This window comes from Podarcis tiliguerta, assembly GCF_965153285.1.
Source record: "Podarcis tiliguerta genome assembly, chromosome: 16".
Taxonomy (NCBI): Eukaryota; Metazoa; Chordata; class Lepidosauria; order Squamata; family Lacertidae; genus Podarcis; species Podarcis tiliguerta.
The window spans coordinates 35,739,348-35,759,175 of NC_139549.1; the positions used below are offsets into that span (position 1 = coordinate 35,739,348).

Below are 19,828 nucleotides of genomic sequence, written 5' to 3' on the forward strand. Positions count from 1 at the left end.
TTAAGTAATCTTCCCATACAGAATCGTAGACTTGGACAGCATCATGAGGGTCACCGAGTCCAACCCCCTGCAATGCAGGAATCTTCTGCCCAACGCTCACACTCATGATCCTGAGATTCCCAACCTCATCCCCTACTAACTGAGCTATACCAGTTAAATATACAAAGTATTCAAATGTTCATTTGTATTATATTTTTTGCCTTGCGGTGCCATCGCGAAATCGTTCCTCGTAGCACCCGCTTGAAAATTAAAAAGGGTAAAAGGACCCCTGACCATTAGGTCCAGTTGTGGCTGACTCCGGGGTTGCGGCGCTCATCTCGCTTTACTGGCCAAGGAAGCCGGCGTACAGCTTCCGGGTCATGTGGTCAGCATGACTAAGCTGCTTCTGGCAAACCAGAGCAGCACACAGAAACGCAGTTTACCTTCCTGCCGGAGAGGTACCTATTTATCTACTTGCACTTTGACATCCTTTCGAACTGCTAGGTTGGCAGGAGCAGGGACCGAACAACGGGAGCTCACCCCGTCACGGGGATTCGAACCGCCGACCTTCTAATCGACAAGTCCTAGGCTCTGTATGCACCCCTAAAAGAAACAGAGATGTAGGTCATAATTGGAAAAAAAGTGCAGGCGTCAATTTGAAAACAATTATGGTATAGAAATGATAAGAACATAACAATATTCAACTTAAAAAATGCAATATGAAGGTATAATAAAATAAGCAGAAGTTAGTATGTAAAGAACCAGAAAAGGAAGTTGAGGGGGGAGTCCTGGAATTGTATTTTTCTTTCTCTTTGAGATAATGCTATTGCGATGAATATAAAACTGCAAAACATAATAAAAACTATTTTTTTAAAAAAAAAACAGAGAACATTATGCGCCCCTGCTTCCTTCTGCTGCAAGCAGCCCCCAGCAGGATCTCATTATTCTTACTCGTTTCGCGGGCGAAAGCGGCATACAAAACCGAATTCCCGAACGCGCGCCCCCCCCCCACTCGCCCAGGGCGCTCAATTTGCGTAAGCGACGCCCCACCTGCTTGTATTTGCATATGGGCCACGCCCCTCTCCTCGCGCGGTCCTCTTGCCTCCCCGGCGCTCTCCTCAGCTGCTCGGCTCGCGGGAGCGGCGGCGGCGGCGCATGCGCGGGAGGCGGTGGTTGCCCTGGCATCGCAGCTGAGGGAGCCGCAGCCCGTGAAGGGGACGACGGTGGGGAAGCGGGCGGAGAGGCGGCGGCGGCGCCCCTGAAGCCCCGGGAGCGGCCGGAGGAGGAGGAGGGGGAGGCAGAGGGCCGCCCGGGCCCCGCCTTGGCCGAGATGAGGGACCGCCTGGCCGAGCTGGCAGCGGTGAGGGCGGCGGCGGAGGGAGGGTCCCGGGGGGGGGGGTTGGCAGCCTGGCATCAGGTTGTCCGGAGGGCGCCCCCTAGAGGGGCTCCAGCCCCTGGGGTGGGGTTCTGGGGGGCTTACTTTGGAGTAGGCGCGCCCCGGGGTCGCTGAGCCCCGAGTTCGGGTCCACCTCGCGCTGCTGCTGCTCTCGGGTGTAACGTAAAACGTATAAATATGAAATCGGATGCTATTTTATTGCTAGGATTTATTCGTTTGTCCCCCCCCCCCCCATCTTCAGTGCGACTTCTGAGTAGGCATATGTAAAGGGGCTGGGCACTTCGCAGCATCCTCGTGTTGTTGCACTGATGAAAGACTCGTGTCGATGCTAAACGTGTGTGTTTTTGTGTGCATATTATTATTATTATTTATTAGTTTGCTGGATTTCGGTTGGGGGGGTTGTTTTGTTTTTTGTTTACTTTGTTTACAGCGGGTCTTTGCTTTTGAATAGGCGCCTAAAGGGCTGGGCTCCGTGTTAGCAGCATCCTCGCTTTGCTCTCATAAAAAAACCCCTAAAAAAGCAAACCCCCGTGTTAATATAAAATGTGAGTGCGCATTTCATTAATGTTGTTGTTTTCATTATTATTCTGCTGGATTTATTCATTTGGGGGTTATTTGCTTACTTTAAAGAGACATTTTTTTGAGTGTGTGTGTGTATGTATGTATTATCCCTCCATCTGAAGATCACAGGGCAGTTTGCAGTGTAAAAATACAAATTGAGAAGACAAATAACAGGAAAAACATAAGCAGTAACCTGCTTCAAAAAGGCTAAGCATGAACATGCTCTTTAAAATGGTATTTAGCTCTCACAATTGTGTGTGTGTGTGTGTGTGTGTGTGTATGTGTGTAGAGCCTTGAAAATATGTAAAAGAGCTCTTAATTCATAGTCTTCTCCTTGCCTTACTCTCATTAAAGCCTCATGTTAATATAAAATGTGCGTGTGCACTTTTATTAAGATGATTATTGTGCTGTATTCGGTTTTGGATTTTTTTTTACTTTAATGGGGCTTAACTTTGAGTAGGTGTGTAAAGGACTGGGCTCTGAGTATGTGTTTGTCTTAAAATGTGCATGTGCACTATATTATTATGTTGGATTGCTTCGTTGTTATTTTTTCTTTTTCCTTAATAGGGCTTACTTTTGAGTAGGCAAGTAAGGGATTGCTCTTGAGAACTGTCTTTATCTGACCTGTGCACGAATTTCATAAAGACTCCTGTGTATGCATATTTTTATTATGCTAGATTGAATTAGCTTTTGTTTTTTACATTTTCTTTTATGGGACTCACTTTTGAGTAGCTTGAGATCTGTCTTTATAGCATCCTCATTGTATTGCTCTCATAAAAACTCGTTAAATGTGTGCATGTATGTTTTTACTATGCTAAATTGATCTGTTTTTCTTTACTGCTCCAGATTCTCATTGTGTGCAGAAAAGCAGAACATGCTTAGAAACATATATACTGTAATCTAACACATATACACATTATATAATGTATGTATTAAAATGTGTATGTGCCTGTGTACACACCATACATTTAAAGCACATCCCTCCCAAAGAATCTTAGAAACTGTAGTTTAAGTGTGCTGGAAATTGTAGCTCTGAGGAGTGAACTGCAGTTCCCAAGATTCATTGGGTAGGGAAATCTGTAGTGTATATGCTCCCTTTTTCTTTTTTACATTTTCATAATTTTTTTACAAGAAACACAAAAAGGTATAAACAAGTTTAATGACTAGTACAGTACAATAAAAATATGTATGCATACATTTAATATAATAGAGCTTGTTTGTTTTTAGAGACATCTAATGTGAAGTGTGTTTGTGCAACTGTGTATGTATTGGACTGGATTGTACTTATCTTTTAAATGGGTGGATAACCTGCAATCCTTCAGGTGTTTCTGTACTCCTTAACTCCTCTTACAACAGGGACTATAAGAATGGATGATGGGAGTTTTAGTTACCTTTTAAAAATATTTAACGCTTTCCCAGTTGGTTTGCTGTGGTTAGCTTCAGAAGTACCTGTTTCTTCTGTGATTTTTTAGATGCTAGGAAGAGGTGTATTTCAAGCCCTTGTTGCATCTAAGAATTATTTTCTTCCCTAACATTCTGAAGCAGTGGAGCCACATTTGACTTCCTTTGCCCCATATAGCATTCCTAAGGGTAAGAACAATTTGCCCTTAGAAGAACACAGGTCTTCCTTAATGCTTTCTGCATGTGTTAGAGAAAGCACAGAGTAGTAACTAATACAGAACAGGCCACTTCTTCTGACAGTGGATAAGTCTGCGGTATCTCTCTGCTGGAAGGGATCAAATACTCAAATCACACCTAATGCAGAGATGTGTCAAATTACCCACCCTGGTTGGAATGCAGTAGCTGAGGTGCAGTGGGAAGGTGTTTGGGTGGGTTGGTATCTGGGGCTTACAATTTCTTCTGATTGGTTTAGTTTTGCATACAGTTTGGCAGCTGCCCTTATAGGTGGTTTACCTTCAGAGTATGGTTAATGAATGAGATGTTCTTTGAGGGATGTGCAAGTTGGGGTCAGGTGCATTTGTGCCAGTGTAAAGGAACTTTAAGGCAGTGAATCATGTTGATGATGGTTGGAGGCAAAGGTGCCGAGTTGCGCCCAACATTGGGGTACCCATCGTGCGTGCGTGCATGATGTCACACGCACATGGTCCCCCAAACCAGTTAGGTCAACTCACCCCCACCCCATCCCCATCTTAAGTTGTCTTTGTTTGCGCTGTCTCAAGGCTAAGGCTGCCTTGGCGAGGCTAATTCTTCCCCCTTCGTGGGGCTTGCTGAGGTGCTTTAGTGCATCCCTTTGAGTTTGCCAGGGCGCCTTCTTGGAGGGCGCCCTGGCAGTCATCAAAGGGATGAGCTGGGATGAAGATGTTTTGCCCCACCACATCCCTGGTGGAGGACGCACCAGGGCAAAGACAGTTCACCCCACCATGTCCCTAGCCCACCTTCCAATAAGTAGCCCTTGCAATCCTCAAAGGGATGCACCAGTGCGAAGATCCCTAGTCCACAAATATTGAGGGGGCTGAGGACAGCTTGGCCCCTGGGTTTGTCATGCTTGTTTGGAGGTGACATTTGGTGCATGAGATGGCAACTGGAATGGGAAGGTGAATGAATGTGATGTCTGTGGGGCAGAGGTTTGAAATCCGTACTATAACTGCTAGGGATATATGAGAAGGCATGGGTTAAAGTGAGGCACAGTCTCTAAGAAGCAAAAGCCTGAACTGGTTCCTGGATGAAGTGCAACTTCCTGAGGTAGCTTTAGGCGAGCTGTATCTCTTGATTGATTTGCGATCCTGCCATCCACAAGGGTGGGTGTGGTTAATTTATATGCTTTTGAAAACCCTCCCCTTGATTAGGTTATCCATTCCTTTTCCTTCCTGCACTTGTCCAAGGTGAATGAAGGAGGAAGTGGTGATCTTGGTATGTACCTACACGGCCCATTCCTACATCTGTTTTCAAGTGGACATACTGTGAGGTGGTGCAGAATCAATCCACGTTAAGTTTTTATTTTCAGAATGAAGCCAGATTTTCAGGAAGTGTTTTTCAGGGGGGCAAGTGTATATGTAGTAGAGTTTTATTGCACATGGGCTACATAGAAAAAGCAAGTACACAGTCTATTGTTTCTAGAAGTCACATGTTGTGTTTATGTAGCCTGAGCATGGGAATCATGCTAGTGAGGTAAATGGGAAGGAGTGCATTGCTCAGGTGTTACAGATTGGGAAATGTGCATTGACTTTAGATGGGTTGTGTAGGCAGGGAATAGAGAGCAGCAGCAGCAGCTGCAAGGGAAGTGGATGTGAATTGGTTTAAACTAGATGGCGCTTATGGGAGGGTAGTCAAGCTTCGGTGGGATATTTATGAAAAGATAAATCTATGCCATCCTCCAGTCAATGGATTGAGGATATGACAACACTCACAACTTATGAACTGATTGCTTGTAGACGTATGTGGACAAGTATAACGTTATTAGGAATACGTTTATTAAAATGCAGTTGTACCTCATAAGTTGAACGCTTTGCGATTCAAAACTTTTTGGCTCCTGAACACTGCAAACCCAAAGTGTGTGTTCCAGTTTGTGAATGTTCTTTGGAACCCAAACGTCCGACATGGGTTCTGTGGGTTCTGAACATTTTGGAAGTCAAACGGATTGACTTCCGAGGTAAACTGTATAGTGGGTTATAAATAACCATATATGTATTTGGATGATACTAACATTTATATACATATGTACTCGTCTAGCATATATGGAATTGTAGTTGTTTGCATATACAGTGGTGCCACGCAAGATGAATGCCTCGCAAGACGGAAAACCCGCTAGACGAAAGGGTTTTCCGTTTTGGAGGTGCTTCGCAAAACGAATTTGCTATGGGCTTGCTTCGCAAGACGAAAATGTCTTGCGAATCCCTGCGGTTTTTTTTCCTTCCCACCCCTTTTCCCCAAGCCGCTAAGCCGCTTAACAGCTGATCCGCTAAGCCGCTTATCAGCTGAGCCGCTAATAGCGCTAAGCCGCTAATGGGCTTGCTTCGCAAGACGAAAAAAACCGCAAGACGAAGAGATTGGCGGAACGGATTCTTTTCGTCTTGTGAGGCACCACTGTATAGTGACATAATATACCTTCCTCCCCTTTTTTCTTTTTTAAATTCACTTTTTATTTCCATTTTATTTTGTTCAGTTGACATATTCTTAATAAAAAATAGTAATAAAAAAGCTGGGGTGGGATATGACTGTTGGAGTGGCGTTTTGAGAGGATCACGGGGTGTTAGACTGGTCAGTATGGCAGCATGGAGGGGATGCTACCAAGCTGAGTTACGGCATGTACCATTTGAGTGAGGCTTTGTGGTACATTAATCTGCGTGGCATGACTGATGTGGGTTTGGGGAGTTGAGTTGTGAGGCGGTAACTGGATTTGAACAGCAACCGTGTGAGCATGTACACACATATAAGAATAATTCACATAATTTTATATGCCGCCCACCCGACTGGCTTACCCCAGCCGCTCAGCAAAATATATGTAACCTGATCCATGAATCAGGGGAAGCTTAGCATGAGAGCTAATGCAGAAAGCAGAATCCAGCTTGGGCCTGTATCACAGGCGCTGGGATAGTCAGGAGATGCAAACAGGAAATATGGGTCAGGAAGGGTTGCCATGTGGTAAGGATAGCGTGCAAAGGAAAAGCAACAGATTAGCCTTGAAAATTTCAAATAAAGGCATGATGGGAAATTGAGTATTAGTCTAAGTTTTTGTGGATCCTGTGCTGATCTCATCTTATTTCACCCCGTGGCCCTCTACCCCAGTCTCAAAATGCAGCTGTCTACCCACATGCACTGCATTCGTTTCCATTGCCCCAACTCTCGCATTTCTTGTTTCCCATTTGTGTGTTCCTGTGGCTGTTTCTCTGTCTTTTGACCCAATTTCTTCTTGGTTTACTCTGTAAAACATCATGTATGCTTTATCAATACAAGCACACCTTATTATATTGAATGTCAAAGATATTGCTCCTTACGAGGACATGGGCAGTCTGGCCACTTCCAGGGGAAGGAAGTCCTCCACTGTTCTGCTTCTGGCCACGGGAGTGGAGCTGACTGGGGCTGGAACTGGGCTTTCCGCCCTCACTCCTGCAGCCAGCAGGACTTGGCATAATAGACTACTGTACAGTGGTGCCTCGCAAGACGAAAAGAATCCGTTCCGGGAGTCTTTTCGTCTTGCGGGTTTTTTGTCTTGCGAAGCAAGCCCATTGACGGAGTAGCGCTATTAGCGCTATTGGCTAAAAAAGGGCTAAAAACGGCTTTTTTGGGGGGGGGATTAGCGGTTTTGCTGCTAAAATGCTTTTAGCAGCTTAGCAATTCAGAATAAGGGGTTTTGGAGAGAAAAAAAATTCGATTTTTTTCGTCATTTTTCGTCTTGCAAAGCAAGCCCATAGGGAAATTCGTCCTGCGAAGCGCCTCTGCAGACGGAAAACCCTTTCGTCTTGCGGGTTTTCCGTCTTGCGAGGCATTCGTCTTGCGGGGCACCACTGTATAGTGTAAACATCACTTTTATATGCACTAGCACTGGGGAACAAATAATAATAATGCTTAACTCGCTTTATTACAATACTTGCTTTATTGAGAGTGGTCTGGAACTGAACCCACAATATCTCCAAGGTATGCAATACAGTGGTACCTCAGGTTACAGACACTTCAAGTTAGACTCTGCTAACCCAGGAATAGTACCTTGGGTTAAGAACTTTGCTTCAGGATGAAAACAGAAATTGCACGGCGGCAGCAGCGGGAGGCCCCATTAACTAAAGTGGTACCTCAGGTTAAGAACAGTTTCAGGTTAAGAACGGACCTCTGGAACGAATTAAGTTCTTAACCCGAGGTACCACTGTAGAACTAAATGTAATAGAACTAAAATGAATATTAATTCATATAGTGTTTAACTCCACATAAGGATTAGAGAGGGAATCTTCCAGGAATGCAACTTTGAGATAAATTTCTGTACTGTGAAAAAAGAGTCACTTCCTTATCTGTTTTGCTAGAAAACAGGAGGTGTAACTAATCCTGCAATTTTTTACGTGATTTGCTAGTGTAGTTTTCTGGTTTTGTGCAAATCTGAGGGGGTCAAAGGGGGAAACAGTTCAGGAGCATGCTTGAACTAGTTAGGGGCACAGCTGGAGAGAAATGAAAGCATTGACGGAATCAGTGTGTGTGGAAAAGGGGAGTTGCAGAAAGTGGTAATTCGTCTACCCACCCAAAAACACAGAAGTAAATTGCAACCCTGAGTGCTGTGTTTTGGAACCCAATTTTTCCCCAGTTCATTAGTGGGTAATCCTGCATTTACAGGGGGAAAGCGTTGAGATCGGTGGCATGTTTGGGAACTGGCTCTTCTCCCACCCTAGGTTTCTATGTGCAGGGATTCTTGTCTTTGGTTTTATACAGAAAAACCTTTGGACTTGTGAGTTTGAAGTGGTGTAGTTAAGGGGCAGGTTGCTCGTGTGAGAATCAGTCCCCTGAGGAGCAGAAACGCCCCTCTGTTGTTCAAATCAGCCCCCATTATAGCAGTTACAGATGCAGATAAGAATATTTCTCTGTTTTATGCCCATGGGGAAAGGGATAGGGATTGCGTGACTCTTCCAGAGGCTGTTGGACTCCCAACTCTCACCAGCCCCTGCCAGCATGGCCAACAGGGAGGGATGATGAGAACTGCACTTCAGCAAAGTTAGGAGGGCCAGAGGTGTTCGAGCTTCCTTTGGGAACAATGAAAGTACTGCATCTGCCTGCATTTTTTGTATGTTTACAAGTGGGCATTCAAGCTGTGTGAGTGAGAGAGAGAGAGATACATTTATGCTTTCCTTCCGCCTATTCTTATCTCTTCCTGACGCAGCAAAAGTTGAGAGGGAGGTGTTGAGGGTGTGAGAGAGAGGTCTTTTGTTTTAGCATTGGTGGAAACTCGTGAAATGGCGTTTGGAGAATTATGCCTTCGGCTTTTGCATCTGTATTCTGGAGAGCACCAAAGCAGTGCAATATACCTATCCTGTTTTCCCAATAACCCTTCAGGATAGGCTGTTCCTATTTGATTTAGCTACATCCAAAGTTGCTCTATCACTGTCATGTGGGTGTGATTGGAATACAGGGTGGTTGTTATTGTTGTCGTTATTGTTTTGCATCTTTCAGTTAAGCTATTGCAGGGGCAGGGAACCTCTAGCCCATGGACCCACGAGGCCCTTTCTCCACACCTGCTGTAGTATGAAATGTAAGGTTTGGGTTGGGTAGCTGCCAACGCACAATCAGAAGCCTTAAGCCTATTTTTATTTTAACTTTTTGAAAGTCTTGAATTAGCGTTCATTTTTCTTACAATTTTATTGTTTTTGTAAATTACTTTGAGGTTGTTGTTTTTTTTATAAAAAAAGCCATGTATCAGTTTTTTGAAATGCTGCCGAACTCCTTCACATGTCCAGTGCTTGTAGAATGCAGGCTTTGGTTGTATTGCATGTTTAGGTAAAGATAAAGGGACCCCTGACCATTAGGTCCAGTCATGGCCGACTCTGGGGTTGCGGCGCTCATCTTGCTTTATTGGCCGAGGGAGCCGGTGTACAGCTTCTGGGTCATGTGGCCAGCATGACTAAGCCGCTTCTGGCGAACCAGAGCAGTGCACGGAAACGCCGTTTACCTTCCCACCGGAGCGGTACCTATTTATCTACTTGCACTTTGATGTGCTTTCGAACTGCTAGGTTGGCAGGAGCTGGGACCAAGCAACAGGAGCTCACCCCTTCACTGGGATTCAAACCACCGACCTTCTGGTCGGCAAGCCCTAGGCTCTGTGGTTTAACCCACAGCGCCACCCGCGTCTCTTGCGTGGGAGGGTACTTTGTGCGTATTGCATTGCAGCCACAGACACAAACACACAATTTCGAGGAGACAACCAACCACTCAGCTGAGTAGAGTTCGGATCAGGGAACTGTCCCAGATGCAACTGTCAGTCTAAGCTAGAACGATGATAAGTTGTTCCTCCAGGGTCGCTGGGTGCTGAGGTGGCTATAGAAAACGGGACTTATTCAAGCAAAGCAGAATGGAGAATTTGGTTAACAGATGTTAGACCCACTGGTTTTTCTTAGACTTGCTCCCTAGTAAGTGTGCATAGGATCGCAGCCTTAACTACATAATTAGGAAGTGCTTAATTGGAAAAAAACATTTCATAAGTTATTCTCCAAAGACTTCATAGGAAAGTTTGAGGAATAAATATTTCCGATCTGTCTTGTGTGCCATAAGCTTGTTCTACGTCTTTCCAGTGAGTCATGGGGGGTGCAGGGAGCACAGGAGGGAAAGACCTGTTTATTGCACATGAGGGAAAATCAGTAATGATTTTTTGTTGTCAGTGTTTTAAGTGTGGTTCAGTGCATCAAGTACTAGCTTTAAAATGTAGTTTCATTAGTAAAATATGTTGTTATACACAAGGACAAAGTGATAGCTAATTTTATTGCTATATAATAGCTTGCAAAGCTAGAAATCATCATCTTCTTTTTTGTCTTGCGGTTGAAACAGATTTGTTTCTTTTAATGCAGGCACAAGGAACCTCTGGTCCTCCAGATGTTACCGAACTACAACTCCCATCTTTCCTGGCCATTAGCCATGCTTGTTGGAGGTGATGGGAGTTGTAGTTCAACAACATCAGGAGGGCCAAAAGTTCCCTACCAGTGTTTTAATGGATATCTTTGAATAACATAATACTTGTTTTTTTAAAGCGCACCCAAAATGAAGATGGAGAGGCATCTGTTGTTGTTGAAAATGACCATTATATGGAAGACTTCTTCCAGCAGGTAAGATGCATGCAAGAGACAACCAAGAAGGAGCTACACATTGTAATAAGCATATTTATTTAATGCAGTAAATCATAGAATTGTAGAGTTGGAAGGGACCCCTGTGCTTGGCACTTCTGAAGGCTGCAAAGCTTGCTCAGCATGCATCCCTTTTCAAATGCCTGACAATCAGCTGGTTGATGGGTGTTTGGGAAGTGCTGCATACAGGGATGAATTATCTCTACCACCCCACCCTCATGGACCAGCTTTGATAGGTCTCTATCAATCGATTCCATTACAATGCCAGATAACTGACAGGTGGATGGTTGCCTCCACGTGTCAAAGTTGCAACCACCCACAGGGGACAGGGGCATAAATATCTTGCCCTCCTGGTCAAAAAGGTCCCCCACTCTTGGTTTTGGAACCTCTGAACTTGGGTTTGAAGATGAGTTCTGGGTGACAAAGGTTGGCCTATGTTAACCGAAGTGAGTTCCAAAAATTCTGTGTTCCTAGTTTAAAAGTAATTCTCTCCTTGCTGTTTTCCAACCTTCATCTCAGTCCTGGCATATGTATAAGACAACCACCACAACTTGGTGAAGTAATGATCACCTTTCACCAGCAATATATTTCCTCTTTCTTTGAACAGGGCTTCTGTAACTTACCTGGGCGGGTAATAAATTAAATTAATTTGCCCCCTCCCAACATTTTTAAATTGTAATAACTACAAATAGACTCAGAAAAAAAGAAAAGAAAGAAAAAATAGTTTTAAAAGAAAAGCGGGGAGTTGTCAGAGTTGGAAATAAAGGAATATGCAGTTTACTAAGTAAATAACAAAACATATTAAAGGGAAGGGAAGCGTGGCCTAAATCAAAACAATTGCATACTTTCATTTCACACAACCCCAACCGTCAACAGTACTCATTCCAAACACTCACATAGACCTGTGGTACCTGACACACCTGAGCCACTGTGTTTGTATATAAAATAAAATTAAACCAAACTACGAACAAGTGATCTCAAGCACTTTGGCCCCTGATCACTTTTAACTTGCGTGAGACTTTTTTTTTTTAAAGAAGGGCAATTTGCCAAGTCTTGGAATACCAGTAGTCCAGATTATTGAGATCAAATGTCTTCCAAAATGTGACAATTGTGACATGGGTTGCTGTCAAAAGATGTGAAATCAGTTCCTTGTTATTTGGGTCTCGATTGGAATCTGTGAACAAATTCAAAAGAGCCAGACAGAGGAAGGATGAATCGTAGAATTCTAGAGTTGAAAGGGACCACGAGGGTCGTCTAGCCACAACCTCTGGCAATACGGGCATCTTTTTGTCCAACTTGGGGCTCGAACCCTTGACCCTAAGATTAAGAGTCTCATGCTCTACTGACTGAGCTATTCTAGTTGCTCTCAGAAAATACTTTTCCTTTGGAGCACTCCTATCACATTGAAATAATGGATAACATAACATATTGTGAAAATGTCTTAGATAAATTTGTGCAATAATTTGATTGTAGCTTGACTTACAGCCCGTGCTTTTTTCCCTTAAAAAATGTTTAGGGCACTCTCATTTTCCTACTCATATTGAAATTTGTTGTTTAGTCGTGTCCGACTCTTCGTGACCCCATGGACCAGAGCACGCCAGGCACTCCTGTCTTCCACTGCCTCCCACAGTTGAAATACTTGCCCCTTAATGAGGCCAAACTTAGATTTGCAAAATATATAGGGGTATGCATCCCCCCCCCCCGAAAAAAATCACTGCTTACAGCAAACTGTAATATGGGTTTTCTGGGAAATTTCTGATACCCAAGAGATTAGTCCCATTTAGCATGCTTATTTTACTTGTACTTGGTAAACAAAGCTAAAAACTTCTGAAACAACCAAGCTTGCCTAATATTGTATCAGCAGTTGGTGTCCAGTCATTATTACTGATAAACTTATGAAATGGAAAATACCCTGCTTCACTGACAGAAAAGGATATCATCTCTTGCTAGGCGCTACCTAATGGACCCACGCAGACAAATGAACTGTGGATTTAGGATTGCAACGGATTATTGGCTCATTGTGATTAGAAGCAAAGCTACCTCTCCCTTTGCTGAATTTATTCATTTCTCTCTCTCGTTGATGTTCTCTTTAAAGGTTGAGGAAGTTAGAAAGTACATTACCAAAATAGCAGACGTTGTGGAAGAAGTGAAGAAGAAGCACAGCGTTATTCTTTCTGCCACACATCCTAAAGACAGTAAGCTTTTCATTTTGTGACTCTGAAAATGCATGCTCACTGAATTTGCATGAAAGGTTATAGTCTGTGATGGGTTAGCAAGTGAAGCTAGGATCGAATAGAGAGCTAAGTGGGGGGTGCTTGTGTAATCTCACTGTATGCAAGTTGTACAGGTGACAATAAAGTATTTTTAAAAAAATAATAATAATCAAAAAATAGCATCTGACTTGGAAGGCAAGCCTATCCTGGAAAGGTCCAGGTGTTTTCTGTGGGTGGCATCACTTCCTCTGTAACCTCTTTGGTGCTTGTGCATACTAGAATCTGTGTACCACACCTGTCCCCAACAACCAGTGCCTGCGCAGGAAAGTGTGTGCTTCTCAGTGTGGCATTCTGCCTTGATGGGGGTCATTAGGGGCATTTTATTTATTTATTTGCTTTCCCCCTTTTGTGGATGCTGTGAGAAAGATTCATCAGGCCTTAGCCAGCTCCTGCCATTTCTCACAAAATCCACAAGGAAACTTTGGTTTCGGCGTAATGTTTGCTACACAACATTATATTTTGCAGGAAACATTGCAAGGTGCTCCCAAGGAGGGGAAAAGTTTATGGTTTTGAGCTGATCCTCTGGCTCCATAAATGCTTTCTATATGGCCAGGGGGCAGTCAGCACATCTAGTTACACATTTTGTGGAGCTAGGTGGATAAGCTTCTCCCAGACTTCTGCTCTATTCTGCAGGTTGTGCTGTTGGAGTGGTCCACACTAGTGATGCTAAATTCTCAAGAATAATCTATTGGAAAATAGTCTCAAGAATATTCTCGATTAATGAGAATATTAGAGAATTTACATTTAAAATAGGAGAATATTCATTTTAATGCATTGAAAATTACATAATTAGTTAATATACCTGTTTATTCATGGGTAAACTTGTTCAGATGGCAACCAAAAACTGTACAGATACATTTATTCAATGGGGCAATGCAGTGAATTACATTCTTACATTTTTTTGCACCAAACTTGAAATTGAAAATTCAACGTGAATGACTCACGTTAATCACTAAGCCTGCCACTAACCATATATTTACCATCAACTTTGAATTCTATTTATGTTGTGTATGTATGAAGTGTAGCTTTTAAAGTGGGAGGAATTAAAAACAACAACCCTCAGGTCCGCTACATGTGTACATTCTTTAATAAGCATATCTACATGGTACAGTATTTTCAGTGCAACACTAATAAAATCAAAATAAGTTTTAAACTAAATGCTATTATTTCCAGTAAATAAAACACAAATGGTTTTATTATGCCCAATGCCCAGTTATGTAACTGGATTAAAAAAAAAATCATTATTCATTACTTACACTGGCAATATCACAGCTCGATTTATTATTTACTATGTTTTTTAAATGTGGGTTGTAAAACTGGTTCTTACGTTAGAATTTACAGTTTGTGGAGAATATTCTCCAGAAAGAATTTTCTAGCAGAGAATATTCTCAAGAATATTCTCATTCTCGAGAATATACTTACCTCACATCACTAGTCCACGCCATACCCTGTAAAAAACAAAAAACCCCACACCCACTTGCACCTTGCAAACAAGAGTAGCATATCAGGAGAAGGAGTGCCAGGCCAGCTTTTATGAAGAAAGCAGATGCATCTTGTAACACTTGTAGGGACTGGGCTGGAAAAGGAGGATGTGATGATGAGCTTCTCTTTCCCCAGAGAGCAAGGCTGGCTAGGTTGCTTTGGCTTGAGGGCTGCATTCACCCTTGGCCAACCCTCGGAGACTCCATGCCAGCAGCAAGTGTCGCTGAAAGTGGGTGTGACCATCTCACACTCTAACCAGCATGCTTGCATACACATGGACAGAGACATGCACACACACACGCAGGCACACAGCCTCCCCTTGCCTCTGCTGATCGCTGCCCTGTGTTGTGTATGATTTGTTTTTTATACTGCAACCATAAAAAATTGGTGCTGTATTGAGGTCATGTTTAAAAAATTGCACGAGCCCAAACTGAGGGACTCCATCCATTGATGCCTGCCTCAGCCGGATAGTGCTGGAATAGCATCTTTTATTGGCCTGACAGAGCAATCTATACCTTTTCATCCCAAATGCTTACCTGCTGCCACCTCAGATCTTCGGATCAGGCCCTCCCATCCAAACCTAGAGTCCAGATAAAATGAAAACGCAAGGATTTAAGCTAGGGTAGTTCCATCAGCATTTGTTGGGTCTAAGGCTGGTAGTGCATTTTCACTGACACCAATAAGGCTTACTTTCAAGTAAACATGCCTAGAGGTAAGGTAGAATTTATTTATTTTTTAAAAAAGAAACTTAGTTATTTGGATTAACTGTGCTGTGCCTGTTGAGCACGAGTCTTTAAAAAATCCACTTGTTTCCCTAACAGTTGTGATCATGAGCTAATTTTAGCTCGCTATACATCTAAGAGCAGAATGAGCTAAATGCAGCATACACTATTCTCTAGAGAAATACGAAGCAGTGCTTGGTACAGTTGTTTGGCTGGCAGGGGGTGGGACGACAATGATCCGCTAATGGAGGCTCAGATATATAGAGCATTGTTTTATAAGAAATCATTTAAATTTTAAACGGATGTCTGTGGTTATGTAAAGTATGAATTGATTGCAGCTATTTCTTGTCTGCTAGCTTGATTTGGAAGATGATATAAAACTGGAATTGCTATTTTTTAATCACTAATAAAGTGCAGGTGTCAAAAGATAAGGCAATCCTTGCCTACAGTCTCAGTGTCTAATAGACATGAATATTTAAAGGCTGTAGACCAAATAAACCAATAGAAATAGACACAACACAAAAGGGAAAACGAGCAGTAAGGGTAGAATAAAGCAAACCATTTCAGATTTCACTTTTTCAATTTAGATGTTTTGCTTATTGCTGGTCTGTGACTGTAATAAAGTAAATTCACTTTTTCAAGTTGCATGATCTCAGTGGTATTGAAGCCAGGTCTCTCCCAGTCTTTAAGTAAACAAATCATTCCAGCAGTCCTTAGTCCCCTAGTTAATGGCAGAGTCCAGAGTGTGCTTTTTCCCCACTCTGCTGTTCCAGGGCAATTTGCAGTTGGAGCCAAATTTCTTTCTGGCTCCTAGGAGATGGAAGCAGGCTTCCTCTAGCTCCTGTTTCTCTGCCTGTGGCCCTTGCCATGACCCATAGGAAGCGGGGGCCTGCAACCACTTTGCATTGACTCAGTCCAGGATCATTTCAGCCATATAGGATGAGCCTGGAGCAGGGCAGTGTTCTTTCTGGTGCAAGGCTCTGCAGGGTCTGGGGGTCTTTTAGCCAGAAACAGCGCACCACTATGCCTGGGTACTGTTTTCTTTCTTTTAATTAATTGTTTATTAAAGTTTTTTCATAATACAAGACGATAAAAGAGACTAGTCTACATAAAAACAATGCAGAATTAGGGGGCAGTTTTCTGAGGGGCAGGAGCACTTAATAAGCAAAGCTTATTCTTAAGCTGCCGTTTGTCATAAACAGCTCTAAACGATGTTTCAAAATTCCTCCTTTTTAAGAAACAAAGGAAGAACTTGAAGAACTGAACAAAGAGATCAGGAAAACAGCAAATATTGTCCGTGCTAAGTTGAAAAGTAAGTGCTGTTATTGTAACATCTATAGCACACTAAAGGACTGATTCCTAAAATACTGTGTCACATAGCTGAGTGCAAAGTAACACAAGTCAGGCCATAGTTGTGTAATGGTGTCATTGGTAGGCTTTTATAGCCTTACAGCAGGCGTGCACAACTTGCTGCTAGTCAAGCCAAACGCAGCCTACTAGGCAAAAATGTTAGCTCACGAATGGTCTGTTTCACACGTAGCACTAAGCTGTGGTTTGTTTAACAAACTAAGAGTTAGCTATAAGTTATACAGATTACCAAGCAAACCATGGTTTGTGTAGGCAAAGCTTTGTTCTGTTCTTCCCCCCCTCCGGCTCCTCACTGCCTGAATGGGTGGCTCTGTGGTTTAAACCACAGAGCCTAGGACTTGCCAATCAGAAGGTCGGCGGTTCGAATCCCCGCGACGGGGTGAGCTCCCGTTGCTCTGTCCCTGCTCCTGCCAACCTAGCAGTTCGAAAGCACCTCAAAGTGCAAGTAGATAAATAGGTACCACTCCAGCGGGAAGGTAAACGCCGTTTCTGTGTGCTGCTCTGGTTCGCCAGAAGCAGCTTTGTCATGCTGGCCACATGACCCAGAAGCTGTACGCCGGCTCCCTCCGCCAATAAAGCGAGATAATCGCTGCAACCCCAGAGTCGGCCACGACTGGACCTAATGGTCAGGGGTCCCTTTACCTTTACCTTTAGTACTGCCTTCCAGTGCCATCCTTCCTCTTTCCACTGGCCAACTGCTGCCGAGGAGGAAACACGTCACATAACGATAGTGGTTGCTGTCGCTGACAGCCTGGAACTGCAGAAACGAGACTGACCACAGGGTGGTGGGCAAAATTTGACTTCAAGGGCCACAGGCTGCTTGCAGGCCTGCTTCACAGCGAAAGCAAAGAAGTCAGTGTAAAGATCCACAGAGGCATGGTGAGCAGCATATGGGGCAGTTTGTATCTGGCAGGTAGAATTTTGTTTTTTTTTTAAAGCTGCAGCTTCCATTCTAGTAACAATGTGAGTTTCCCCTAAAGGCTCCCTTCTTCTGTCCCCACTGCAACGGAAGGTAACTGCTATTCTTCAAACAAATTGCGGTCATATCTTGGTTCTCGGATGGAATGTGTTCTGGAAGTCCGTTCGACTTCTGAAAATGTTTGAAAACCAAGGCGCGGCTTCGGATTGGCTGCAGGAGCTTCTTGCACTCAATCAGAAGTTGTGGAAGCTGCGTCGGACGTTTGGCTTCCGAAAAATGTTCGCAAACTGGAACAATCACTTTGTTTTGCGGCGTTCGGGAGCCAAAACGTTTGAGTCACAAGGCGTTCAAGAACCAAGGTACAACTGTATATTAAAAGGTAGAAATGACCATCAGCTGTAGAGTCACCTTCCAGATTCTTGATAATATAATGATTATTATGAAAATTGCAGCAGCAAGCATAGCAGCTGGTTCTTTCCAGCTAGGCACTTGTTTCTAAGCTGGCCCTCCAGCCTCTGTTGTTTCAAACTAACAAATAGTGCCTGCAACAGAAATTTGCAGCGCCGGGTCCTCCTGTTTAGAGTTCCAGCTAGTCAGCCAGCTGTGTTCTCTTCTAGGATTTTGCATTTTTCTCCTCCTTGTCAATTTTCCTATGCCCAACAGACAGCATTCTGTACACACTGGGCATCCTCTGTCCTCATTGAATAGCTTTTGTTGTGTCCACCCCAGCCCAGCCTTTTAAAGTTATTTAAGAAAAAATAATTGATACTTAAAATTTGATGCCCCCCTCCTGGCCTGCTGCTATCTCCCTCTTTCTTGTGCATTATAGTGCTGTTTTGGCTAAATAGGGTTAGGCTCTTAGACGATCCATTTGCTATTTATAGGATTTAATTCTTGACTGAGTTTTGATTCTGTAGGAAATGTAATTTTTTAATACAATTTCCATTTTTATGGTAGGGAGTGAAGGGTAGTAACTGTGTGTGGCATCTCAAGTTCTACAAATTGCTTTTGTCTGTTTTGCAGCCATAGAACAAAATTTAGCTCGACATGAGAATGTGAATCGAACTTCAGCTGATGTCAGAATACGAAAATCACAGGTATGGTATGGCTGGTAGGTGCCCTGAAGAGAATTTTAAAGAGAGAGAGAGAGAGAGAGATGTGTGTTGGGAAATGGTAGCTCTTTTCTGCTTGAGTTTATGGTTTATTTTCTCATTATTTTGTGTGTGTTCAAAATAATTCAGTTTGAAAGTTAAGTCCCCCGCAAGCACTAAAATGGGAAACAAAGGGGATGATTCACAGAACTAGATGCCTGGATGTGAGCTGTGCTGCATCTGGGTGAGCAGCAAAGCAGTCATTAGACAGCTCCCCACTGTCTTGAGGCTGCCAGCATGACCCTGCACAGCTGTTTCCCTTTAGAGCTGCAAGGTCTGCACTGGTCCAATGTCAGTTCTTTGCTATCCTCCCAAAGTGGGTTGGCCTGCTTTTGGAATGAGCAGTGCATTCTGCAGATTTGTAAGTAAGTAAATAACTAAATTTTTAGTTACCGTATTTTTCGCTCTATAAGACGCACCTGACCATAAGACGCACCTAGTTTTAGAGGAGGAGAACAAGGGGAAAAAAATACTCCCCCTCTCTGCGCAGCGCCTCTCCAGCAAAGCGGGAGGAGAAATGGAAGGGGCTCTGTTTCTCCTCCCACTTCGCTGAAGGGGCGCTGCACAGCTCTCCCTCTCCGCGCAGCACCTCTTCAGTGAAGTCAGAACAGCAAGAGGGATCACTGTGCAGTGAAAGCAGCGATCCCTCTTGCTGTTCTGGCTTCTGGGATAGCTGCGCAGCCTGCATTCGCTCCATAAGACACACACACATTTCCCCTTACTTTTTAGGAGGGAAAAGGTGCGTCTTATAGAGCGAAAAATACAGTATACCCTGCCTTCCCTGGCCAAAACTGGGCTCAGGGCAGCTAACATCAAATATCAAATACATTAAAACACAATGAAACAATTGATTAAAGTACAGCTTAAAAATTAGAATCAGTCTTTCTGTTAGGCATTACAGGAAAGGAGATTAAGAGAAAGGATAGTAAGTTTCTCCAATATGCAGTGACGGCAGCAAGTGTTACTGGCACAAAAATGGAAACAACAGGAAATACCGACAATAGAAGATTGGAGGTCTAAGTTGTTAGATTACGCTGAATTAGATAAGATGACTGGAAAAATTAGATACCTAAGAGACCAAAAGTTTGCAGAAAACTGGGGGAAATTTGTTAAATATCTGGAGAGTGTAAGTGATGGTCAAATAACGCTAGAAGGTTTTAAAAGAGCACTGTGACATATACGAGAGACATTGTTAAAAGGAATGAGAGA

At 43.4% G+C, this 19,828-nt stretch overlaps 1 protein-coding gene across 2 annotated transcripts in view; it reads left to right on the forward strand.

Moving 5' to 3' along the window:
* The first annotated feature begins 1,133 nt into the window (after positions 1-1,133).
* The window catches only part of STX2 (syntaxin 2), a 32,114-nt gene continuing 13,419 nt past the window's right edge, over positions 1,134-19,828 (forward strand). Inside the window, exons 1-5 of one of the 2 annotated variants that reach the window (XM_083418377.1) lie at positions 1,134-1,339; positions 10,612-10,686; positions 12,800-12,899; positions 16,419-16,493; positions 18,492-18,565. In XM_083418377.1, the coding sequence (XP_083274503.1) occupies positions 1,310-1,339; positions 10,612-10,686; positions 12,800-12,899; positions 16,419-16,493; positions 18,492-18,565 (354 nt within the window). In that variant the 5' untranslated portion in view covers positions 1,134-1,309. The remainder of the gene's footprint in view (positions 1,340-10,611; positions 10,687-12,799; positions 12,900-16,418; positions 16,494-18,491; positions 18,566-19,828) is intronic. The other variant, XM_083418376.1, reaches the window with a different exon arrangement.